The sequence below is a fragment of the Cervus elaphus genome, chromosome 5 (genome assembly GCF_910594005.1).
Source record: "Cervus elaphus chromosome 5, mCerEla1.1, whole genome shotgun sequence".
NCBI lineage: Eukaryota > Metazoa > Chordata > Mammalia > Artiodactyla > Cervidae > Cervus > Cervus elaphus.
The window spans coordinates 20,595,247-20,621,353 of NC_057819.1; the positions used below are offsets into that span (position 1 = coordinate 20,595,247).

At 42.8% G+C, this 26,107-nt stretch overlaps 1 protein-coding gene and 1 non-coding gene across 3 annotated transcripts in view; both read left to right on the forward strand.

Moving 5' to 3' along the window:
• The first annotated feature begins 266 nt into the window (after positions 1-266).
• The window catches only part of DNAH10 (dynein axonemal heavy chain 10), a 164,138-nt gene continuing 138,297 nt past the window's right edge, over positions 267-26,107 (forward strand). For both annotated transcript variants that reach the window (XM_043902040.1, XM_043902041.1), the window contains exons 1-7: positions 267-480; positions 5,340-5,426; positions 8,119-8,219; positions 10,069-10,177; positions 12,873-12,988; positions 23,506-23,722; positions 25,451-25,608. In XM_043902040.1, coding sequence (XP_043757975.1) covers positions 267-480; positions 5,340-5,426; positions 8,119-8,219; positions 10,069-10,177; positions 12,873-12,988; positions 23,506-23,722; positions 25,451-25,608 — 1,002 coding nt within the window. The remainder of the gene's footprint in view (positions 481-5,339; positions 5,427-8,118; positions 8,220-10,068; positions 10,178-12,872; positions 12,989-23,505; positions 23,723-25,450; positions 25,609-26,107) is intronic.
• On the forward strand, positions 8,327-8,399 carry TRNAG-UCC. The gene has a single exon. It is a non-coding gene; the product is annotated as a tRNA-Gly (tRNA).

Sequence of the window (26,107 nt, forward strand, 5' to 3'; positions counted from 1 at the left end):
AGCCCCGACCACCCTCCGCGCGCAGGCTGGGGCGCCCCGGCCCTTCCCCAGGGGCTCCGCGCCACCCTCCCGAGTCTCGGTTCGCGCTTCTGTGAGCTCTGGGCCCCGGTGCTGGCGCGCGCAGGGACTGCGGGGCCCGGGGCGGTGCGTCCCCGCGCCAGCGGCGGCCGTTGCCGGGGCGCCCGTTGCTAAGGGCGCCGTTGCCACGGACGCCCGCCCGGCGCCCAGCTCGCTGAGCGCTGAGTTGTGGTCAGTCCTGCCCGGCCATGGACGACTTGCGAGTGCTGTGGATGCGCGACCGCGTGTACAACGCCTTCGGCATCACAGACCCTCAGCTCTTCGAGGAGCTGCTAAACCGCAACGACGGCGAGGCCGAGGAACTCATCCTGCACTTCCTCAACCAGACCAGCGACGAGGAGGGCGCCTCGACTCTCTTCTTCTACCGCAAGGTGGTGCCCGAGGAGGTGGAGGTGGAGATCGGTGAGCCCCTCGGCCGCCTTCCCGCCGTGCACCCTTCGGCCCTGTTCGTTCCCACCACTCCGGCGAGGAAGGCAGATCCCCGTCCACCCGCCACTCCTGGCCTCCCGGGCAGTGCGCAAATGCTTATTGTCGCCCACCCTGTCCGGGCACAGTCCAGGCAGTAGGTGAGCCGGACAAGCCCACTTAGATAAGTAATCACGGCAAACACTTATCGCTGCATCAGTACCAGGTACATTTCCTAACATATGCGTGCGTGCTAAGTCGCTTCAGTCGTGCCCAGGCTCTTTGCGACCCCATGAACGGTAGCCCGCCAGGCTCCTCTGTCCATGGGCTTCTCCAGGCAAGAATACCGGAGTGGGTTGCCAGTGCCCTGCTCCAGATCTTCCCGACCCAGGGATTGCACCCGCGTCTCTTGTGTCTCCGGCATTGGCAGGAGCGTTCTTTACTACTAGCGCCACCTGGGAAGCCCCCGAACGCGTAAATCAACTATTAACCGTATGAAGTGGGTGTATTCAGTTCAGTTCAGTCCCTCAGTGATGTCCGACTCTTTGCGACCCCATGGACTGCAGAACGCCAGGCCTCCCTGTCCATCACCAACTCGCTGGAGTTTACTCAAGCTCATGTCCAGTGGCTGTATTATTATCCCATTTTACAGATAGGCAAGCCATGGCACATTGAAGGTCAACGAACTCATCCCCACAGGTCACATAATAAAGATTCGGAAAAATATGAGTCACTGTCCAATGGCATGCAGTAGATGGATAGAGAAGTGGCCCAGGGGCTGAGAGGGACACGTTACGCTTACTCTGCCAAATGATGACAGGGTCCACCTTGGTGGAGAAGAGCACCCCTTCCTATCTTCCTAGGCTCCCGCCCGGCACTTGTAAAGTAACATCAAAACAAGGTGTTAAAATATTACAGCAGATGTAAACGTTTATGTTGAACAATTAAGCATTTCAAATAAAGATAGTAACAGTGACTGATGCCCAGAACTCTCCATGGAGGTGGCTGTTCCAGCCCAGGGACATGGAGAGGGCTTAGGGGTGGGGACAGGGGGAGACAAGACAGAAGGCAGGGGACACTTAGAGAGGTGCTTGTTGGGAAGGAGGCTGAGAAACACACAGATTCTCTCCCAGCGGGAGTGTTGGCATCAGTGCAGTTATCATGGACTGCGTTTGTGTGATGTGTCTCATTAACCAAGGGCTTCCCCGGTGGCTCAGTGGTAAAAAATCTGTCTGCAAAGCAGGAGCCTCGAGAGATGCAGGTTTGATCCCTGGGTTGGGAAGATCCTCTGGAGAAGGAAACGGCAGCCCACTCTGGTATTCTTGCCTGGAGAATCCCATGGACAGAGGAGCCTGGTGGGCTACCGTCTATGGAATCGCAGAGTTGGACATGACTGAAGCGACTTAGTAGCACATACACACACGTCTCATTAACATCAATGTCAGCCTTGTGTGCTAGTTGTCACATCTTCAGGAGACTTTCTGGGTCCCCTACAGGGCCTTCCACTGGGTGGGAAGGCACAGTCACACAGAACTTTTTATTTTCTTAAAAGGTAGTAGTAGTCACATTCATATATTTTAATTATACCCTCTTCACACAAAATAATACACATACTCATTGTAGAAAATCCAAGCCCACAAATAAACAGCAATAACGAATTGTAAATGACACCCAGAGAGATGACTCTCATAGCATTTGGAATCTAACTTATTATCTGCCCCCTTCTTCCCTGATAGATGTTTGGATCTGGATGTTTCATTATAATAGGACCTCGAATTTAGACTCCTTCATTATCACCAAGTGAAATTATACATACAAAGATAAATGAACAGGATTGACTATTTCTCACGTACCACAAAGTTCAGTAACTTTGATTTTGTGTAGTTAAAAGATATATACAAACATTTTAAGTATACTCTCTCCATATATCCTTAGAATATATATATATGTGTGTGTGTGATATATATATATCCCAAGACCCTAAGAAATGGATGTGACTTATGCAACTTGGACTTCTTGTGACCTCTGAGGGCTTCTGTTCATAGTTTGGTGGCTGTCTGTTGTGCTGTATATACTCACACATGTTTAGCCCATTGCCTCCTGGCAAGATGTCCCTCTTCTATGCAGAAGCAGATTTTAGACTCACTTCAGAGGGTGCCCCTGTTTAATTCCTCCAAAGAGCGCTTGGAAATCCCCCAAGAGCTACGTCCGTTTCTGGTCTGTCTTTACAACCCGTGCCCCCTGCGCCAGTATTCTTCCCCTCCTTCTCTGGGTCTTCTCATTGTCATCACGTGTTGAGAATGCAAATATATTCCCTGCTGAGGATGCTGTTCCGGGAAAGTCAAAGTTACTGCTCCTGGAGACACCAGGATGGTACTGGATGTGGGTCCTGGGCAGAGGTGGGCTCTCCCCAGCTCAGGCCTCACACTGTCACTCCCGTTCTGCTCATGAAGCCTGCAGGCTCACAAAGACCCTTGGACAGTTTTATTGGATCCTTTATGGCAGTGGTCCTCAACCCCTGAGCCTGTTAGGGACCAGGCTGCACAGCAGGAGGTGAGCAGCGGGGTAGTGAGTGAATCTTCATCTGTATTTACAGCCGTTCCCCATCACTCACATGACTGCCTGAGCTCTGCTCCCTGTCAGATCAGTGACTGCATAATAAATGTAACTTGCTCGAATCATCCCATAACCAGCCCCCTCACCACATCTGTGGAAAAAATTGTCTTCTATGAAACCAGTCCCTGGTGCCAAAAAGGTTAGGGACCCCTGCTTTAAGGAGTCAAAACTTCTCTCTGCTCTTAGTTAAAAATTATTTGGATGGAGACAAATAGATGCTGGTCGTGAGGAAAGAGGGGTGTCTAGACCAGCAGCATCTAGTTCATGATGCTGTTCTAATAGCTAAACATGTGTTGTTTCTTGAAATAACAAAATGGAATCATACTGTCCAGATCACTTAATAACTTGCTTGCATTTTTATGCAGTAATTTTTAGAAAAATTGCAAAGTTATGCAGTAATCTAAAAGTTGCTCAGTATTAAGTAATGAATAGTTCCAGCAAGTATTACTGGAAGATGTTCTCTTAAAAATTCCTATAATGTAGAACTTAGAAACACAGAAAGTAAAAGAGAATTCTTCACTGCTCCCATTCCTGTGTTGTTGCCATTTAGTTGCTCAGTCATGTCTGACTCTGCGATCCTATGGACTGTAGCCTGCCAGGCTCCGCTGTCCGTGGGATTTCCTAGGTAAGAATACTGGAGTGGGTTGCCATTTTCTTCTCCAGGGGATCTCCCGACCCAGAGACCAGACCCACATCTCCTGTTTGGCAGGTGGATTCTTTATCACTGAGCCACCTGGAAAGTGCCTCCCATTCCTTTAGGTGACCATTATTGGTAGTTTGCTGCACATCCTGCCAGGTCTTTTCTGAAATCAATTTATCTGTCTATATTCAACATCATTATCATCTTTATATATAATGGTATGTATATAATGATAAGGCTTCCTTGGTAGCTCAGCTGGTAGAGAATCCACCTGCCATACAGGAGGCCCCAGTTCAATTTCTGGGTCATGAAGATCTGCTGGAGAAGGGACAGGCTACCCACTCCAGTATTCTTGGGCTTCCCTAGTGGCTCAGCTGGTAAAGAATCAGACTGCAATTCAGGAGACCTGGGTCTGATCCCTGGGTTGGGAAGATCCCCTGGAGCAATGATAACATATATTGTATAGAGAGAGCTCCTAAAATCATAAATAAGGTCATACTATATATAGTATTTTGTGAGTTATCCTCCATCAAAGATACATTGGAGAATTTTTCATGTCCATACCTATAGATCTATGTAACTTCAGAGTTGTACCGTATTTTATTTACCTATCCCCTAATGAATGAACATTTATCCTGCCACAGTATTTTATTTTACACACAATGACACAATGTGTCCTTTTGTACACTTTGTACACTTTCTTTATTAGAACTGGAGGTGTGGTGGGTGTGTGAATTTGTGGTTTGAATGGGTCCTGCCACACTGCTCTCCAGAAGGGCCCTGTCAGTCCACACCCAGCAACGGTGATGGGGTGCCTGTTTGCCAACATCCTCACCAACACTGAGTATTATCATGAAAATTTTGACCAGTCCCCTAGATGAAAGGGGATTGGATGCATGTCCTCATTCTAATGTACATTTGTGTGATAATTAGTGGGGTTGCGCCTCTTTTTCGGTGTGTGTTGGTCACTTACATTTCTTTTGGGCTGCTTATAACGGTGTGATCATCCCGTGTAACCTTCATCTCCTAGAGAATTTGCACAGGCCTTCCTTTTGTGTCCCTTAAGGTTGTCTCCAGTAACTGGGATATTTCTATGGGATTGTGTGTTGGTTTGCAAACCGCCCCCATACACGGAGGGCAGAGAGAGACCAGAGAAAGAGGCAGCCACTCTGATCAATAGGTGTGATCTTGGGTGTGGCTGGGTGAGTTTACTGCCTGCTCACCAGCACGTAAGAGTTTATAGAGAGACCTTCCTGGGGTTCAGGCACCCACAGCGCCTTGAGGTTCCCACCACAGCTGATCTATCCAGGTGCATCCTTGAAGTGGCTCCCAGGGTGGGCATCCCCCGGACAGGGCAGGGGCGAACAGCTCCTGATTGCCTGAGGACAGCACTCAGGTTGAGCAGTGGTCCCTCCTCTTGGTGACCTCCTTCAACAGACCATAATAGGGTATGGTCTTCAAGAGATTCTATGGCCTTCAACAGACTCTCCTGGGGCCACAGTCCAACTCTCAGCACCAAGGAGAGTGGTGATTCTCCGGGGCTGGCACAGTGAAACAATTGCATTTTATTTTTCTTCTTTCGCTTTATGTGGCTGTAAAGATGATGACCTTCCTGGCCTGTTTGAAGAGGAAGAAGAGGAAGAAGAGACTGAGTTCCAAAAAGCGGAGTCGATAGATAGAGCATCAGGTATGGAATTGGGAGTGAGGGGAACTGGGGGCCATTCACCTGGAGGGAGAGGTCTGCTTGCCCAGACTAAAATCAGTCTCTGCTTTTTACTTATGTGAAGCTGAGACTTAGTAAGAAGTTTTATACAAGGAGAAAGTGTTGGGTGTTAATAGGTTCATTATTAGTTACCTGGGCCTGCTGTAACTAAGGACCACAGACTGGATCGCTTACAACAACAGCACAGCCTTCTTTCCCAGTTCTGGGGGCTAAAAGTTCAAGATCAAGGTGTGGCAGGACTGTGCCCCTTGACACAGGAGGACCCAGCCCCAAGTGCTAGTAGAGCCTGGATTGAAATCCTTCTCCAGACCATCATGTTGCCAGCAGAGCCAGACAACACATTTCCTCCCTGTTTCTCCCGTAACTCACCTTCCCTTACAATAGCAGAAGTTGTAGGTTAGACGTGGCACTTTACCAAGATACTGAGTGTTTGAAAGTCAGAGGGGAAGGACTTCCCTGGTTGTCCAGAGGCTAAGACTCTGAGCTTCCAATGCAGGGGGCCTGAGTTTGATCCCTGGTCGAGGAACTAGATCCCACTTGCTGCAACTAAAGTGCCTGCATGACACTTTGTGAAGATTGAGGATCCCGCATGCCACAGCTGAGGCCAAGTGCAGCCAAACAAATACACGCAAGTAAATATTAAAAAAGAAAACATCTCGGGCTTTCCTGGTGGTCCAGTGTTTAAGAATCCGCCTTGCAATGTAGGGAACATGGGTTTGATCCCTGGCCCAGGAAGATTCCACATGCTGTGGAACAACTAAGCCCATGTGCCACGACTATTAAGCCCACAGTCTAGAGTCCATGCTCCTCAACAAGAGAAGCCACCCCAGGGAGAAGCCTGCACACTAAAGAGTAGCCCCTGCTCACTGCAACTAGAGAAAGTGGTAGCAACAAAGGCCCACACAGTCAAAAGGAAAAACATCATTTAAAAAAAACCCTTAAAAATTAAAAATAAAGTCAGAGGAGAAAAAGGATTGGGGTGATGTGCAGTGTTTCCTATTGTCATCTTAATTTTTTCAGAACAATTTATTTTTAACCAAAACATAACCCCCTCTCTAGTGAAAATTAGGGGTGTTAGAGGAGAGGAATACAAGTATAGAAATACAGGCCCTCCATTCTTACTAAGATTTGTGTAGGCTGGGTTTTGATAAGACAGACAGTGGCCATGAGGGACACAGTCGTGTTTACTAATGGACTCCTGCTTTAGTACCAATAAATCTGTGATCAGGAAAGAATTGGGAGGGAAGAGGCTGCTTGGAGAGAAGGGTTAGGACAGTCTCCAACAGAGCAAATTAATATTCCTTCCAAGTGTATTTTTTTCTTTTCTTTTTATCGTGGTAAAACATATGCAACTTCAAGCAGCATTTTATCCACTTCAAAGCATATAGCTCTGTGTCATTGAGTGCACTTGGCAGTGTATTTTTTTTTAATCTTTTTTATTCTTTTGGCTGCACTGCATGGCATGTAGAAGCTTAGTTCCCCGATCAGAGATTGAACCCTCACCCCCTGCAATGGAAGCATGGAGTCTTATCCACTGCCTGGATCACCGGGGAAGCCCCTTGACAGTGTATTTTTGTCTGTGGGTGGTTGCTTTTGCTCTGATAATGCTAGTTCTCCCAGCTGTAGACTGTTTCCTCGGCTAGCCAGCATGCTCGACTCTTAGCCAACCTATAATCTAATCCTCCCAAATCTCACCCCAATAGATATTATTGTCCCATTTTTATGGATGAGAAAACCCACTGCAGAGAGGGTTCAGACCACACATGTTGATTTGTTCCAAAGCCTGGACTTTGTCAAGTGCCTTTTGGAGGAAGAGCCAAACAGTTTGAGAAAGCTGTCCCTTCTCTGTGGGCTTCATCAGAAACTCAGGTTGTGACTGGTAGGCTGTGAGGTTTTCAGACCCCATCAATAACAGTAGACTTGGGAGACATACATTCATTCTATTTACTTTTCTTTCCATCCTCCACCAGTTTCAAGTTTTATAGTGAAAAAGGAGTAGATACTAACATGTTAACTATAATCTCATCCCAAGGATAAAGCACCCCCCCCTTTAAGTAAAACTCTCAGAGAAGTCACTCATTGGACACTGTAGCTGAAACAAACTTGTACACTCACACACACAAATTAAAATTCCAACTGAGGACCAATCAAAACCACAACACATTTCTCCTAAGTAAGTGTGAGTCAAGGCTACAGTAGGATTCATTTGTAAAAAATGTACATCCAGCTATTTTTTAAATATAATTTTATTTTTTTATTTAGTAGTAGGGGTTGCTCTCTAGTTGTGGTGATCAGGCTTCTCATTGCAGTGGCTTCTCTTGGGAAAACAGGCACTAGGGCACATGAGCTTCAATAGCTGTGGCACTTAGGCTTAGTAACTGTGGCTCCTAGGCTCTGAGGCACGGGTTCAGTAGTTACGGGGCACAGGCTTGCTCCGTGGCTTGTGGGGTCTTCCTGGATCAGGTATCAGACCTGTGTCTCCTGTGTTGGCAGGCAGATTCTTTACTATTGAACCACCAGCGGGGCCCAATGCCCAGCTTTTTGATAGCATGCCCAGAGTGAAATATACTAACATCCAAGATGCAGGTCTGGTCTAGGTGACCAGAAACCTCATTTTCCAAGTATTTCATCTTGTGCATTGCATCATGTTTTGCAGCTAAGAATCTGCAGCTGAGAGTGTATTCTATACATCGTCCTCCCACCAGCCTTGAGGAGGAAGAGATGGACCTTGAGATTATAGAGAACCTCCCCGTCAAAGTACGTGTGGCTCTTTCTTCTCTTGGGCAGGGTAATGGGAATTTCATGTCCTCCGATGAGTCGGGGTAACTGACACATCTCATACAAAAACTGTGTCCTGTTGGACTTCCCTGATGGTCCAGGGGTTAAGACTCTGTGCTTCCAATGCAGGGATCTCAGGTTCGATCCCTGATTGGGGAACTAAGATCCCACGTGCCACACAGTGTGGCCAAAAAAGAAAAAACAGAAAAAATGTTAAGGAACATATTGTGTTGGCATAGAGATGACGGAATCCTGTGTTGGGGGTCCCCAAGGTCCCCTGCAGATTAAAGGATCTGCCACAATGACTCACAGGACCCAGAAAATCTTTTGTACTCATCAGTTCAGTTCAGTTTGTACTCATGGTTATAGTTTATTTCAGTGAAAGGATGCAGATTAAAGTGAACAGAGAACAAGGCATACAGGGCAGAGTCCAGGAGAAAAAAGAACAAGTTGTCCTTTCCAAATGGGGCTGCCAGGGCAGCATTCATTCATTCTTCTTCTTTTTTAAAAAATATTTTACTTTATTTGGCTGTGCCAGGTCTTAGCTGTGGCACATGGGATCTTTAGCTGTGGCATGTGAGATCTAGTTCCCTGATCAGGGATTGAACCTGGGCCCTCCTGAGATGGGTGTATGGAGTCGTAGACACTGGACCGCCAGGGAAGTTCCTAGTATTCATTCCTGCAGCAACCATGTGAGACAACACATAGGAGGTTGTGCCAATCAGAGGAGTTCACCCAAGCCTTGGTATCCAGGGTTTTTAGTGGGGATCAGTCATGTCTGCATGAAGTCCACACAGTTATTCAGCAGCCCATTCCACCTTGCAGAGGTCAAACTGAGGCAGTATGACTCAGTTCCCCAGGCAAACAAAATCAGTTCACCATAAATCACATTTTTAGCGTAAACTCCCCAGCGTGACCCAAGGGCCCAGGTCTACAGAGATGCTCAGATCAGCCAGGATGTTCCAAAAGCTTAAAGGTCATCACCTGGGAACTGGTTCAGGGCTAGCCTTTTCGTTTTTTTAAAGATTTTTTTTTTTAAATTTTTTTTATGCCGACCATTTTTAAAGTCTATTGAATTTGTTACAGTATTGCTTCTGTTTTATGTTTTGGTTATCTGGCTGCAAGGCATGTGGGATCTTAGCTCTCCAATCAGGGATCAAACCAACATCAACCGCATTGGAAGGTGAAGTCTTAAGCATTGGACCACCAGGGAAGTCCCAGGGCTAGTCTTGAGCGCCTTTGGAATGTGTAGGGTTTGGACAGCCCAGGCCTGCTGGGTCAACACTTCACTGCACAAACCCAGGGAGAGTTCATAAAGTTAGGACGGACCCATTTGGCCTGAGCTGTGCTAATTGAAATTATGCTCAGTTGCCCCATGAATATGCCTCCCAGCAAAAACCTGAATTCAAGACGGGCTTGTTGCAATTTGTGGTCCAGAGAAGCTTGATTAGGACATTGCCCAATTCAGTTTATTCAAGTGCTGTAGTGGCCATTTGGTGGAAGAGTCAGGGTTAGAGTTCAGCCTCTGAGTGAATTTTATTTTATTTTTAAAGTAATTTTTTTATTTGGCTGCTCCAGGTCTTAGTTGCAGCATGTGGGCTTGAGTTTCCTGACCAGGGATTGAACCTGGGCACCCTGCATTGGGAGCTTGGAGTCTTAGCCACTGGACCATCAGGAAAGTCCCCCTGGGTGAATTTTAGCTCATGTCTGTGGTCTACTGGGAAGTAAGTTCAGCCAGTGCATGGGGAGAGAGCTCAGGTGTACACAAATAGGTGATTTGGGTGCACGGATATATCTCAGTGTGACTTTTTTGGTCTGTATATTTCAGAAAATTGTTAAGCAAATGATGGAAAAGACATATCTCCAAGTGCGTCGTACTCCTGTTCCTGAGGAGTTTCTGGACCAGAATGTGGTGTTTTTTCTCAGAAATACAAAAGGTATGCTTCCAGTGGGAGTGTGTGTGAGTGTGGGTGTGCATGCAAGTGCATGTGCGTATGTCTGAGACTCAATTTTTACATGTTCTTGAGAAGATAGCTTTTTATCAGTACAGTCAATCCTCATTATTCATGGATTCTATATTTGTAAATTTACCAACTCACTCAAAATTTTTGTAACCCCAAATCAGTACTTTCACTGCTTTCATGGTCTTTGAAATACACATACGGAGTGGGGAAAATTTGAGTCACTAGCATGCATGGGCCCAGCTGAGGTCAGGCAAGGCCATGCTCTGCCTTCTTATTGCATCAAACACTATAGATGAGTGTCTTTATCGTGATCTATTTAGTACCAGGGCTTTTGAGTTTTTGTGGGGCTTTGGCATGATTTCACTGTTTAAAATGTCTCCAAGGTGGGGTGCTGAAGCACTGACTAGTGTTCAGAGTGCAGGAAGGCTGGGATGTGCCCGACGGAGAAGACTTGTGTGTGATGTAAGCTTGGTTCACACGTGAGCAGTGGTGCTACTGGCCGTGAGTCCAATGTTAGTGAATCAGCAATTATGTTCAATAAGGTGTCTGAACAGAAACACACATAAGGTAGTACAGTAAGTCCCCTATGTACAAACGAGTTCTATTCCAAGAGCATGTTCGTAAGACCAATTTGTTCGTAAGTCCAACATAGTTAGCCTAGGTACCTAACTGACACAATCAGCTATGTAGTACTGGGCTGAAATAGATTTATAATACTTTTCACACAAATAAGACATAAAAAGACAAACAAAAAATTTAAAAAATTTAATCTTATAGTATAGGACCTTGACAAGTATAGTACTAGAGCTGGCATACAGGGGCTGGCATCGAGTGAAGAGGCAAGAAGAGTTACTGATGGAGGAGGGAAGGAGATGGTAGAGCTGGAGGATTGTTAGCAATAGAAGATGGAGGGTAAGCTGCCAATTTTACTCACACCTGACATTGATGGGACAGGTTCTTGTTTCTTGCTGGATTCAATTCTATCTATCCTCTTGGAAAAAGGATCCAGTGATGTTTGGGTAGTATTGTATCAGCTATATCACCGATGCTTTTTGTCATGCTTGCTTCTGGACATCCTGGGCTTGAAATAAAGATATGGTTCGACTGTCCACTATACAGTACTCTATAGTAAAGTACACAACACACGCGATGTTGCTTTTCTTTTCTTTTTTTGAACATTGGTGACCCTTTAGATCACGACCTCACCGTTAAGTTCTGAGTTTCTGTACTTTGTTCTTCCCAAATGAGAGGGAGCATAACAAGAAGGAGGAAAGATGACTGGCAGAGGCTTAGCATTAAACAGTTCTTGTTTGAGGAGGGGTCAATCTCAGCTCAGTGCTTCCCTATTTAACAGTAATCACAAGCCAGGAGCAACAATAATCAGCCTTGGCCAGAGGGTGTGGCATTTACCCCGATTTATTACTATTTACTCTCATCATATGTATATATATTTTAGAGGTATCTTTCACTGACGTTAAACTTTCTTTTTCACACTTGGTTTTTACATAATTTCCCTTTAAAATAAATTTATTTCAGTAAAGAAGCATTTGATAGAAAGAAACCTATCAGGCAAAGAATAGTGTGCACATCTATACAGATGCAGGGAAAGGCATGCAGACTGAAGCTTGCGGTGTGTCCCAGTAAGACTCAGAAAAGTGTCCCAGGGCCGTTTGAAGTGTTTACAGAGCTGATTGGTGGTGATTAATTTTTTGGTGGGGTGGGGTGGAGTTGAGGGAGAGGGTGGGAGCGAATACACATCAGAGAAAACCTGGCCAATTCCGTGGTGACTCAGTGGTAAGGTATCTGTCTGCCAATGCAGGAGGCATGAGTTGGATCCCTGGCCTGGGAAGATCCCACATGTCACGGAGCAATTAAGCCTGTGTGCCACAACTCCCGAGCCTGTGCTCTAGAGCCCAGGAGCCCCAAGTATTGAGCCCACGTGCCTCAACTACTGAAACCTGCATGCCCTAGAGCCCATGCTCCGTATAAGAGAAGCCCCCGCAATGAGAAGCACCAAAGCTAGAGGGGAGCCCCCTGCTCCTTGCAACTAGAGAAAAGCCTGTGTAGCAACAAAGACCCAGCACAGCCAAAAATAAGTAAATAAATAAAAGAAAACCTGGTCAAGAGAGAGACTGTTTCCAATATGTCTTTAAAAAACCCATGACTTGGAAATTCCCTGGCAATCCAGTGGTTAGGACTTGACGTTCTCATTGCTGGGGCCCAGGTTCAATCCCTGGTCGGGGAACTAAGATCCCACAAACTGTGCAGTGGGGCCAAAAAAAACAAAAACAACAATGTCCCCCCTCCCCCCTGCCGAATGCTGTGACTTGAAAGGTACCTTGGTGATGAACTGGGGAGGGTTACTGGGAGTGGAGAGACAGACCAAGCAAAGAGTTCATCAAATGTTTCTAGAAAACCCAAAGTGTTTCTCTCCTTGTCAGGCTGTACCCACTCCAACCAGATCAGTTCATCCCGTGGCCCTCAGGTGCCGCTTGTGTGAACCTCTGAACCACAGTGTGACCCTCAGCATTTGTTTGTTTCTCAGTGAGAAATGTGTCTGGAACATTCCTTTGTATTATTAGAGGAGGAGCTGGTTCCCACATGCTTGGAAATGTTAGCTGTGTCCACCTCCCTCCTCATCTCACTCCCCAAATCTGTTCCTGTCTAGAGACCATCTCTGAGGCGACTGACATGAAGGAAGCTATGGAAATTATGCCCGAAACACTGGAGTATGGGATTATAAATTCGCATGTGCTTGCTCTCCTGAGGGATGTTATATCTCAGGTAAATATGGATGGAAAAAAGAATCTCAGCACTTTTAACAAGTATGGCCATCTGGGAATTCCCTGTTGGTCCAGTGGTTAGGACTTGGCACTTTGACTGCTCAGGGCGCGAGTTCAGTCCCTGGTCAGGGAACTAAGATCCCATAAGCCGAGCAGCTCAGCCAAGAAAAAAAAAAAAAAGAAAAAGAAAAAAGAATAAGGCCATTTGATTCATTGATTCCATAAAGAGGTGGTTGGCAACTTTTAGGTTCCAGACATGGTCATGGGGTTTGTTGGTGGAGCTGTGAGCAGGACAGATGACATCCTTGTGTTCTGGCTTATACTGGTGGAAAGACACCAAACATCAACACAAAAACAGGAAACTCTCAGGTAGTGATGGCTGGCTTGAGGAAACGAAACCCTAGTAATGTGATGGAGACGGCTTCCTTGGTGACTCAGTGGTAGACTCTGCCTGCCAATGCAGGAGATGTGGGTTCGATCCCTGGGTCAGGAAGATCTCTTGGAGGAGGTCATGGCAGACCTCCATACTCCAGTATTCTTGCCTGGAGAATTCCACAGACAGAGGAGCCTGGTGGGCTACAGCCCATGAAGCTAGAGAGTCAGACACAACTTAGAGACTAAACGCCAACAGCAACGTGTGGTGTATGAGTGTGAGTATGTATGTATTCAGGGGGTGGCGGTTAGGGACACCTTGTTGGAGAGGTGGCATCTGACCTTTAGATAACCAATAAAAAAGCCCATAAGCAGGCTAATTTACTAAAGATAAGTTATTAGGAAAATGTAATAGGGTGGGAGTAAGGTGGTCATGAAAGACCCCCTCTGAGGAAGTGACACTGGGTTGAGAGGTGGATGAAGTGAAGGCATCAAACAAGTGAGGATCTCGAGGAAGAGGATCCTGGGCAGAGAAAACAGCATGTGCAAAGGTCCTGAGGCAGGAGCAGACTCTGTTTAGTCTACAAACAGAAGGATGACCAGTGCAGCTGGAGTATAGTGAGTGGAGTTTGGAAAGGAAAGTAGGTTTGAAGCATATGAATAAAATGATCTGGTTTGCATTTTTCTTCTCATCATTGTGTGTATAACATATTGCAGAGGCAAGAGCTTAAAGGACCAGTAGACCTAATAGCAGGCTATGGAAGGGTCTGAATGATGGATGATCATTGTTTAGGCTCCAAGTTCAATCAGGGGAGGGACTGGGAAGCAGACAGCATCAAGAATACATTAGGGATGGAGCCAACAGGACTTACTGATGATTTGGATGTGGAGGTTTAGGAAAAGAGCATTAAGAATGACTCCTAGGATTTGAATTTGAGCAACCAGGGGGATATTAGGGTCATTACTGAGATGGAGGGCGTGGAAGGATCTGGGGGGAAAAAAACCCCAAACTCTATTTTGCACATATTAAACTTGAGATGCCTCCTAGACATCCAAGATGAGGTGTGAGGCAGGATAAATAAGTCTAGAGATCAAGGGAGAACTCAAGGGCTTCCAAATATATATATTTTTATTCCATCTATCTTTTTTTTTCTTTGGCCATGCCAAAGCACCTTAGTTCCCTGAGCAGGGATTGAATCCATGCCCCCTGCTTTGGGAGTGTGGAGTCTCCACCACTGGACCATCAGGGAAGTCCCTTCAGCAAGTTTTTATTGAGCACCTATTGTATACTGATTGTATCCCATAGCAGTGATCACCATACTCAAGGTCTGTATCTCACGGACCTTACATCCCAGTCAGGAAGATTCACATTAAGTGAGATCATTGAGAAAATATACAGTCTAACATAGACCATGATAGGAGTTAAGGAGAAAAACGAAGCTGGGATGGAGGTTAGGAAATGTTGGCAGGTGGTAAAGAGGACTTTTGAAATACTGGATAGGGTAACCAGGAAGACTTCAGTGTTGCCTTTTGCTGGGACTCTTGCAGTTGCCTCCTGATAGATTTCTCAGCTTCTGCTCATGACCCTGTACTATATTCTTCACATGTCAACCAGAGAGATTCTTTAAAATATGCTGTTATTTGTACTATCTCAGTTCAGTCGCTCAGTTGTGTCTGACTCTTTGTGACCCCATGGATTGCTGCACGCCAGGCTTCCCTGTCCATCACCAACTTCCGGAGCTTACTCAAACTCATGTCCATTGAGTCAGTGATGCCATCCAACCATCTCATTCTCTGTCATTCCCTTCTCCTCCTGCCTTCAATCTTTTCAAGCATCAGGGTCTTTTCCAATGAGTCAGTTCTTTGCATCAGGTGGCCAAAGTATTGGAGTTTCAGCTTCAGCATCAGTCCTTCCAATGAATGTTCAGGACTGATCTCCTTTAGGATGGACTGGTTGGATCTCCCTGCAGTCCAAGGGACTCTCAAGAGTCTTCTCCAACACCACAGTTCAAAAGCATCAATTCTTTGGCACTCAGCTTTCTTTACGGTTCAACTCTCACATACATACATGACTACTGGAAAAACCATAGCCTTGACTAGACAGACCTTTGTTGGCAAAGTAATGTCTCTGCTTTTTAATATGCTGTCTAGGTTGATCATAGCTTTTCTTCCAAGGATTAAGTGTCTTTTCTTGCTTCGTGATTTTGGAGCCCAAAAAAATACTCTCTCACTGTTTCCCCATCTGTTTGCCATGAAGTGATGGGACCAGATGCTGTGATCTTAGTTTTCTGAATGTTGAGTTTTAAGCCAGCTTTTTCACTCTCCTCTTTCACTTTCATCAAGAGGCTCTTTGGTTCTTCTTCACTTTCTGCCATAAGAGTGGTGTCATCTGTGTATCTGAGGTTACTGATATTTCTCCCAGCAATCTTGATTCCAGCTTGTGCTTCATCCAGCCTGGCATTTCTCATGTTGTACTCTGCATATAAGTTAAATAAGCAAGGTGACAATATGCAGCATTGATATACTCCTTTCCCAATTTGGAACCAGTCTGTAGTTCCATGTCCAGTTCTAACTGTTGCTTCTTGACCTTCATACAGATTTCTTAGGAGACAGGTCAAGTGGTATGGTATTCTCATCTCTTGAAGAATTTTCCACAGTTTGTTGTGATCCACACAGTCAAAGGCTTTGGTGTTGACAATAAAGCAGAAGTAGATGTTTTTCTGGAATTCTCTTGCTTTTCTATGATCCAGTGGATATTGGCAATTTGATCTCTGGTTCCTCTGCTTTTTCTAAACCCAACTTGAACATCTGGAAGTTCATGGTTCATGTATTGCTGAAGCCTGGCTTGGAGAATTTTGAGCATTTCTTTACTAGCATGTGAGATGAGTGCAATTGTGCGGTAGTTTGAGCATTCTTTGGCATTGCCTTTCTTTGGGATTGGAATGAAAACTGACCTTTTCCAGTCCTGTGGCCACTGCTGGGTTTTCCAAATTTGCTGACATATTGAGTGCAGCACTTTCACAGCATCATCTTTTAGGATTTGAAATAGCTCAACTGGAATTTCATCACTTTCACTAGCTTTGTTTATAGTGATGCTTCCTAAGGTTCACTTGACTTCACATTCCAGGATGTCTGGCTCTAGGTGAGTGATCACACCATCGTGGTTATCTGGGTCATGAACATCTTTTTTGTATAATTCTTCTGTGTATTCTTGCCACCTCTTCTTAATATCTTCTGCTTCTCTTAGGTCCCTACCATTTCTGTCCTTTATTGTGCTCATCTTTGCATGAAATGTTCCCTTGGTAGCTCTAATTTTCTTGAAGAGATCTCTAGTCTTTCCCATTCTATTGTTTTCCTCTATTTCTTTGCACTGATCACTGAGAAAGGCTCTCTTATCTCTCCGTGCTACTCTTCAGAACTCTGCATTCACATGGGTATATCTTTCCTTTTCTTCTTTGCCTTTAGCTTCTCTTCTTTTCTCAGCTATTTGTAAGGCCTCCTCAGACAACCATTTTGCCTTTTTGCATTTCTTTTTCTTAGGGATGGTCTTGATCACTGCCTCCCATACAATGTCATGAACCTCCCTCCATAGTTCTTCAGGCACTCTGTCTATCAGATCTAATCCCTTGAATCTATTTGTCACTTCCACTATATAATCGTAAGGGATTTGATTTAGGTCATACCTGAATGGTCTAATGGTTTCCCCTCCTTTCTTCAATTTAAGTTTGAATTTGGCAATAAGGAGTTCATGATCTGAGCCACGGTCAACTCTCAGTCCTGTTTTTGCTGACTGTATAGATCTTCTCCATCTTTGGCTGCAAAGAACATTGTTGGGGTCCTTTAATGGACCGGAACCTTGTGGTGCGGAGTCGACGATAAGAAAGTGAAAGAGAGAAAGAGAGAGAGAAAAAGAGAGAGAGAGAGAGACAAAAAAGACCCGGGGACCTAAGCTCTGATGGAGCAAAGGTGCTTTAATGATTTTTCTATGAGTATATATAGGCTGCAGTACAAGAAACTTCTTTCGGGAATGATAGAGATCAGAAAACCAAATGTACAGCAACTGTTACCACAAGGTCAGGAGACAATCCATATCTCAAGAAAGGGGAAGGAGATTAAGCTGTTTTGTCCTAAGGAGAATGTTTACTAAAGGAGACTCATGCTTGCCTCACATAATGACCTCAGTCCCTGGGAGCAGCGTGCTGTTCCCCTTGAAGAGGGACAAAGGACTCATGAGAGACAGCATGTAGGAATCCTCCCGTCAAACATTCCCTGACAATTCCCCCTTATTTATTTATAATATTTGTTAGAAGAGTTCTGACCATCAGAGTTTATTTAGTTTTGACAATCTTTGCATGAAGGCAATGGTAGACAACAAATATAATTGTTAAGACAATCACCAAAATTATGGTTCCATATCCAATGCTGTGAGTAAGACTTTGAAACCATCCACGTGGGTCTAGCCACGTGGGTCAAGACATGTAAGAAGGAAGAGGAAGAAAGTTCAGGACAATGAGTTACATCAATTTGCCATAAAATTTTCTTTCATTTGTCATAAGCCTTTTTAAAATTCTAGCACTAAATATCTTTAAAAGTTAAAAGGCCAAAACAAAGTATGATAGCATAATAAACAAATCCAATGTTTATTTTAAATAAACATACCATACTTTGTGGTTTTCATTGTGATCCACCCAAGCATTTCAACTGCATTTTCTAATATAGTTGCAGTCTGAATGTATCTGCTGACCAAAGTTAATTCTGTTAAATATTGTTTTCCTAGAATTTTTCTCTTGTTTCCAATTTGGTTTAATTTGGAGAAAGAACACTTGCTGTAGCTAGAACGACAATGAAAAACTAGTCTAGTAAAGTTTATGTAAATACCACTTTATTCTATAATAAATGTTTCAACAATTAAAAAAATATTTTTGTATTCATCATTTTATTTGCCATTTCTTATATCTTTCTATTAAAAGCATATATTTTACTTTTCTATAGCAACCATGAAATGTCTTGTATGTTAGCATTTTATAGACCGTTGAACATATTTCTCAAATCATATTATATTATATATATATCCATTCATATATAAATATATATTTATATTCATTAACAGCTCAAAATCTCTTCAGCTCTTCTGCAAGAAAAACCCCTTTTAAGAGTAAGCCAATGTTCAGCAATTAACGCTTCAAAATCCTACTTCATTTGGAAATGACCCAGCCATTCAACAAACTTCTACTACTTAGTTCAGCACAACTCTAGAAACCTAAGTCACTCCAATCCCAAGAGACGGCTCCAGATTATAGATAATAGATCATTCTATCAAAAATACAATTATTTCTAAGAGCTTATCTAAAAGTTTTTATCTCATCTATATATTTGTGTGTATATATATATATATATATATATGTATAAAGAGTTACCTTTTTGTTGACAAACTTAGTTTACCTTAAATCAAGGCATAATAAAAGTATTATATAATGTTGATGACTCAAGACATGTCCCAACTAGATTAACAAATAATTATATTTAAATCACATTCACATTTAAATAAACATTATACCCAACATTGAACACCCTTCAGTTCATGTAAAGCTGAATCCAAATAGAGCTCATTAATTCCACACTATCCAAAAACAAAGACATACATTGAGACATAGATAATTTTAGATACATAGGCATAGTTCTCTGTTTGAAATTTAAAATATCCTTTTGTTTTATTTATTTTGAGCTCCACCAATTTGTTAATGGCTGGAGTCCTAGATAGAGTGGGCTGTGTATCCCAAGGACATGATAAGAGTTAACTTAAGGTTTTTTCTTAGACCTATTTTTGTTTCCCAGGCAGAACTTTAGCTCAAAAAAAAAAAAAAAATATTTTAACAAGTTAACCTTTTCCTAACTGCACATGCAAGAAGAACCGGTTTTGCAATTTCAAAAAATATTTTATTTTCATCAGTTTCCTCCGGAGTCTAAAGAATATCATAGCCATTCAGTGTCAAAAATATCATTTTTCTTTTTGGTAGCTATAGTATATTATTAATGATATATGCATGAGGAAATTGTTGTCACATAGGAAGTAAAGCTTGGCTACAAAATTCTGACAAATACTAGGACTGTTACGGAGACGGCAACGGCACCCTATTTCAGTACTCTTGTCTGGAGAATCCCAGGGACGGGGGAGCCTGGCGGGCTGACATCCATGGGGTCGCGTGGAGTAGGATACGACCGAAGTGACTTAGCAGCAGCAGTAGCAGGACTTTTAAGCATACCTTGAGGTAACATAGTCTACTGAAATCTTTTATGAGGCCCGATATGATTAGGATAAGGGAGAGAGAAAGTGAATCTCTGCCGGTCTAAAGGGTGTAAAGGTATATTTAAAAAGCAATCTTGTGAATCAGTAATAATAATGTGCCAATTTTGAGGAACAGTAATAGGTGATGGGATCTCTGGTTGCAAAAAAGAGCAAGATTCTTCAATATGTTTCAATTTTAATTGTGTGTTTATAAGTTCTTTAGTAGCTTGTAATTTTTCTTTCATAAGGGGCCATTGCTTTGTCCAAATAGGCTCATAATTTTTCTTAGTTATATTAATAATTGTTTTGTTTGTTAAATGAGCAGTGGCCCCTAGGAAAAATGTGGAATGCATATCTGAGTTTGCCATTGTATAAGTAAGTCCCTTCCTATTAGATTAAAGGGTACATTTATCACATAAGGTTTTAATGTTACAGGTTGGCCTTCTGGTCCCTCACATGAGTATATTTGAACAATTTGATAAACTTCTTGTACTTTAGTTTGAGAAATTCTTGCAATTTGGCGAGAGACCTTTTGTACAGGCCAGGATTTGGGCCATAAATGTTTGGAAATAATAGTAATATCAGATCCAGTGTCGAGGAGACCAGAAAATCTTTTACCATTAATTTTGATATTTATATTTGGTCGGGCATACTCAGATACTAATGATGTCCACAAAGATTGTTTTTGATCTGTACTTTCAAACCCATCTGTCCATACATTATTAGAGGAATTAATAGAAATGTAAGGTAAAAGAAGTAATTGAGCAATTTTGTCCCCCTTTTTGAATTGCCATAGAATCTGAGATGACATCAGAATTTGAATCTCTCCTTTATAATCTGAATCAATTATTTCAGGGTGAACAGTAATTCCTTTAGAAGTCAGACTAGATCGGCCAAGCAAAAGACCAAAAGTTTGTGGGGGCAGGGGTCCAAAAAGTCTGGTAGGCACTCTAGTAGGGACTGCTTGAGGGTAAGGAAAAAATCATTTAGGGCTGGTATATCGACGGCAGCACTGCTGGATGTTGAGGGTTTGAGGGAAAAGATAGAACTTGCCCCTTTTTAAATGATTTTTATCTCCACAGTTAAAGCATCTTTCATTTTCCTTTCTAAAGGTAGTAGCCATTGCCTCAATCAGCATTTGTATCTTTTGAGTTTCTGATCCTAGATTGCAATAAGCTTTCAAATAATCAATAATAATCTTAGTCTCACAAATTGCAGCTATAGCTCTTTGACATTTTTGATTTGCATTCTCATAAGCAAGTAATTTCTCTAGCTGTTTTTTGGTTTCTTCTCCTATTACAGTACGGGAAATAGCAGCTTCTAATCTAGTTTAAAAATTAGCATAGCTTTTCATTAGGTTCCAACAAATGAGAGACTTTTGGAGTTGTGACTGTTGGCAGAGGAGAAGCATTTGGAGCAGCCGGGGCAGGGCTAGTAAGAAAATTTTGAGATATTTTGTATTGTTTTAATTGGGCCTTTTGTAAAGTTTAATCATTTAATTTATATTTATGTAATAAGTGTTCTGTCTGTTGCTAAATATTGGAAGGGCTAGAATGTACCTTGAAATGGCAAAATTATAGCTTTAATAAGAGCCCATAGGGGCTAGAGATCAATTGGAATATTTTTTCCTTGTTTGGCTGCTCATTTAACATTTTCTTTGACCTGGAGCCAGATTTCTATATCAAAACTGCATTTATCAGGAAACTAAGGATTATGTTCAACTACTGTTTAAAGGCAAGCCTCTATTCATTGCTGTGAGGCCAGAAGTCCCTGAAATTTAAACAAATGGTGAAGTAAAGTAGAAAAATAATGGGGCTGGCCAGCCGTTTAACCCATGCCTTAGTACTTACCGACCTCAATAGGTCCCTGAGTCAGTCCGCCCGATATGCCACGTACACCAGTGTCCCTGTTCTTGGCGCCATTTGTTGGGGTCCTTTAATGGACCGGAACCTTGTGGTGCGGAGTCGACGGTAAGAAAGTGAAAGAGAGAAAGAGAGAGAGAGAGAGAAAGAGAGAGAGAGAGAGACAAAAAAGACCCGGGGACCTAAGCTCTGATGGAGCAAAGGTGCTTTAATGATTTTTCTGTGAGTATATATAGGCTGCAGTACAAGAAACTTCTTTCGGGAATGATAGAGATCAGAAAACCAAATGTACAGCAACTGTTACCACAAGGTCAGGAGACAATCCATATCTCAAGAAAGGGGAAGGAGATTAAGCTGTTTTGTCCTAAGGAGAATGTTTACTAAAGGAGACTCATGCTTGCCTCACATAATGACCTCAGTCCCTGGGAGCAGCGTGCTGTTCCCCTTGAAGAGGGACAAAGGACTCATGAAAGACAGCATGTAGGAATCCTCCCGTCAAACATTCCCTGACAGAACATAATCAATCTGATTTCGGTGTTGACCATCTGGTGATGTCCATGTGTAGAATCTTCTCTTGTTTTGTTGGAAGAGGGTGTTTGCTATGAGCAGTGTATTCTCTTGGCAAAACTCTATTAGCCTTTGCCCTGCTTCATTCTGTACCAAGGCCAAATTTGCCTGTTACTTCAGGTATCTCTTGACTTCCTACTTTTGCATTCCAGTCCCCTATGATGAAGAGGACATCTTTTTTGGGTGTTAGTTCTAGAAGTTCTTGTAGGTCTTCATAGAACCATTCAACTTCATCTTCTTTAGCATTACTGGTTGGGGCATAGACTTGGACTACTGTGATATTGAATAGTTTGCCTTGAAAATGGACAGAGATCATTCTGTCATTTTTGAGATTGCACCCAAGTACTGCATTTCAGACTCCTTTGTTGACTATGAGGGCTACTCCATTTCTTAAAAGGGATTCTTGCCTGCAGTAATATAAATAATGGTCATCTGAATTAAATTTGCCCATTCCAGTCCATTTTAGTTCACTGATCCCTAAAATGTCTATGTTCACTCTTGCTACCTCCTATTTGATCACTTCTAATTTACCTGTATTCATGGACCTAACATTCCAGGTTTCTATACAATATTGTTCTTTAGCATCGGACTTTACTTCCATCACCAGTCACATCCACAACTGGGCATTGTTTTCGATTTGGCTCTGTCTCTTCATTCTTTCTGGAGATATTTCTCTACTCCTCTCCAGTAGCATATTGGGCACCTACCGACCTGGGGAGTTCATCTTTCAGTGTCATATCTTTTTGCCTTTTCATACTGTTCATGGGGTTCTCAAGGCAAGACTACTAAAGTGTCTTGCCACTCCTTTTTCCAGTGGACCATGTTTTGTCTCTATTATGCTACAAATACATTCAAAGCCAGAGGCAGCTTAAGTGCATGAATTATTGAATATGGTGTTGTGTGAGTTGTTTCTTTTTAAAACATTTTTATTGGATTACAGTTGATTTGTAACATCACGTTAGTTTCTGCTGTATAGCAAAGTGACTCAGTTATATATATATATATACACATATACCCACTCTTTTTCTATATTCTTTCCCTATAGAACTCACTACAGAGCTCTGAGTAGATCGCCCTGTGCTATGTACCAGGTCCTTATTAGTTATCTATTTTATATACAGTGATGTATACATGTCAATCCCAGTCCCCCAGTTTTTAAATTTATCCGTCCCCTGCTCCCTGCTTTCCTCCCTGGTAACCATAAATTTGTTTTCTACATCTGTGACTTTTCTTCCGTTTTCAAGGTCATTTGTACTCAGCCATAAAAAAGAACAAAATAAGGCCATTTGCAGCAACTTGAAATGGACCTAGAAATTGTCATACTGAGTGAAGTAAATCAGACAGAGAAAGGCAACTATCATATGATATCGCATATATGTGGAATCTAAAAAAGTGGTACAAATGATTTGATTCTTAAACTTGGCTTTTCAGGTTTTCTTGCCAGCTTTGTCCTTCAGTCAGCACAAGGATGCCAACTTGGGACTCACGTCTGGAGAAGGCATAGACTCTTTTGATTATGACATAGACCTACCTAGCATGCCTGGGGAAGCAATAGAATATCACAGCATTCAGTTAATACGAGATGAATTTTTAATGAACATCCAGAAATTTGCAAGTAGTATTCAAAGAACAATGCAGCAACTTGAAGGTAAGGCTTCAGTTTTTCTCCTTGATTATGCAGGATGTTTCCATTAAGAAGAATTTACTTTTGGACACAGTGGGGGATGGAGAGGGGGGATGATCTGAGAGAATATCATTGACACATATATGTGACCATATGTAAAACAGAGAGCCAGTGGAAATGTATGATGCAGGAAACCCCAAACTGGTGCTCTGTGACAACCTAGAGGTATGGGATGAGGAGGGAGGAGAGGAGGGGTTCAAGAGAAGGGGACACACACATACACACACACATATATATATACCTATGGCTGATTCATGTTGATGTATGACAGAGGCCATCACAATATTGTAATTATCCTGCAATTAAAAAAAATTCCTAAGAAGAAGAAAAATTTAAGAATTCAGGAGATTTTTGGGGTTTTAATTTATGATCGTTCTTTTTACCAGCTCCTGATGTGAAAGACACAGAGCTGGTCTTTGTAAGAAACATAAAGAAGAATGAAGAATGACAAATCCTTGTCTTCAAGGATTTTATAATCTAGGGCCCAAGGAACTATGGCAGAAAAAATAACTTGAGATAGATATTAGGGTCCTTAGGGCTTGGAAAAGTGAGACCATTTGGGAGAAGTGGTGAGGGAATCAAAGAGGACTTCCTGAAGGAGGCAGCATTTGACCTCATCTGAAATGATGAGCAGTGCATTGGTAGGTGGAATTGGGGTGCAAGGGCATTTCAGTCAGGGATAATGTGGGAGGGAACCTTTGTGAGGTTCTTTCTGCATTCATATTGCTAAGCACTCTATGAGATTGTTTGCTGAGCACTCTGTATTTTCAGTCTGAAGATCTAGCCTTTTAGTATAAAAAACTCTCTTGATAATTTCCTCCACTATTTGTCTGTTTTCTTCTGCTAATATTCCTGTTGGATGTGTGCTGCTGATTCTGTTACTTATCTTTTCACTTGTGTTTTCCATCTCTTTGCCTGTGAGTTCCTAAAGAGTGCCTAAAGAGTTCCTCAACTTTTACCTTCACAACTTTTGATTAGACTTTCACTTATTCTGTGACTGTACCTTTTCCATAGCATTCTGTTCTTGTTTGATGGATGCTATATTATCTCAAATCTCTAATAGTTGGAATTAACCCCCCCATCTTTTCTTTTATCTCAATGTCCTCTGAAGTCATTGTTGCTGACTTATCTTGGATTGTCTGTTTCATGCTGGAGACGTTCTCGAATATCTGTTGAGATCTGCTTGTTCAGTTTTTAAATTGACATTAGGTTGTAAACTCAGGAATTCTTATTAATAAATAGCTAAATCATTTTGATGGAGCTTGATGCTGCTACGGTGATCTAATTATCTAAAATGTTTTAGGGACTTCCCTGGTGGTCCAGTGGTTAAAAATCTTCCTTCCAATGGAGGGGATGAAGGTTTGATTCCAGGTTGGGGAAATAAGATCCCACATGCCAGGCTGGGGCGGCAACTAAGCTTGCATGCTTCAATTACTTAGCCTACACCCTGGAGCCTGTGAGCCACAGGGAAGATTCCACATGCTTCAACTATAAGACCTGATGCAGTCAAATAATAAATAAAATGTTTTAGTACATTCTAATGAAAGAGAGGGATATATAGAAATATGAGGATCATGATGTACCAGGCTATATACTAATGTGTGGAGAGAAGATCCAGAATTACCTTGAAGATTGTTGTCTGTAATCATTTCCCCCAAACTACTGGCTGACTGACCATTTTTATTCTACTAGGTGAGATCAAGTTAGAAATGCCGAGCATCAGCGTAGAGGGAGGGGTATCTGAACTGGCAGCTGACCCAGAAACAGTTGAAATTTTGGAGCAATGCGTGATAAACTGGTTGAATCAGATATCTACAGCCCTTGAGGGCCAGATGAAAAAGACGCCACAGGTACCGTGTGCAATGCTTTTGCAGATCCTTAATCCAGTTCATGCTTGCCATCCTGAGAAAGAGCCAAGAGTCTGGGAATCTGTGTGATCTAGCCTCTTTTCTTACTGTTTTGTGGCCTTCTTAAACATATTGAAGTAAACATACCTGAGATGTCATTCTTGGGCTTTCTAAGGTTAGTGTGTTACCAGATGACTCCCTGATATTGATAAAGATAATACTATATATCAGTCAGGATTTTTGAGCTGAAAAGAAAAAAACAAAAATGAGAAAGTCTAACTCAGCTGGCTTAAGCAAGAAAGAGGATTTGTTGGCTCACTGAAAAGTCCAGAGGGCAATGCTGGTTTCAGGTACAGTTTGATCAGGACTCTGGCAATCTAGCTGGGTTTCTCTGTAAATTTCTTGGTTCCAATCTCCTCTCTGAAAGGGCTTCCTCCTCGGGCTGGTCTCCTTCATGGTGACAACTTGTAGCAGTTTCTGACTCCACATCCCTACACCACTT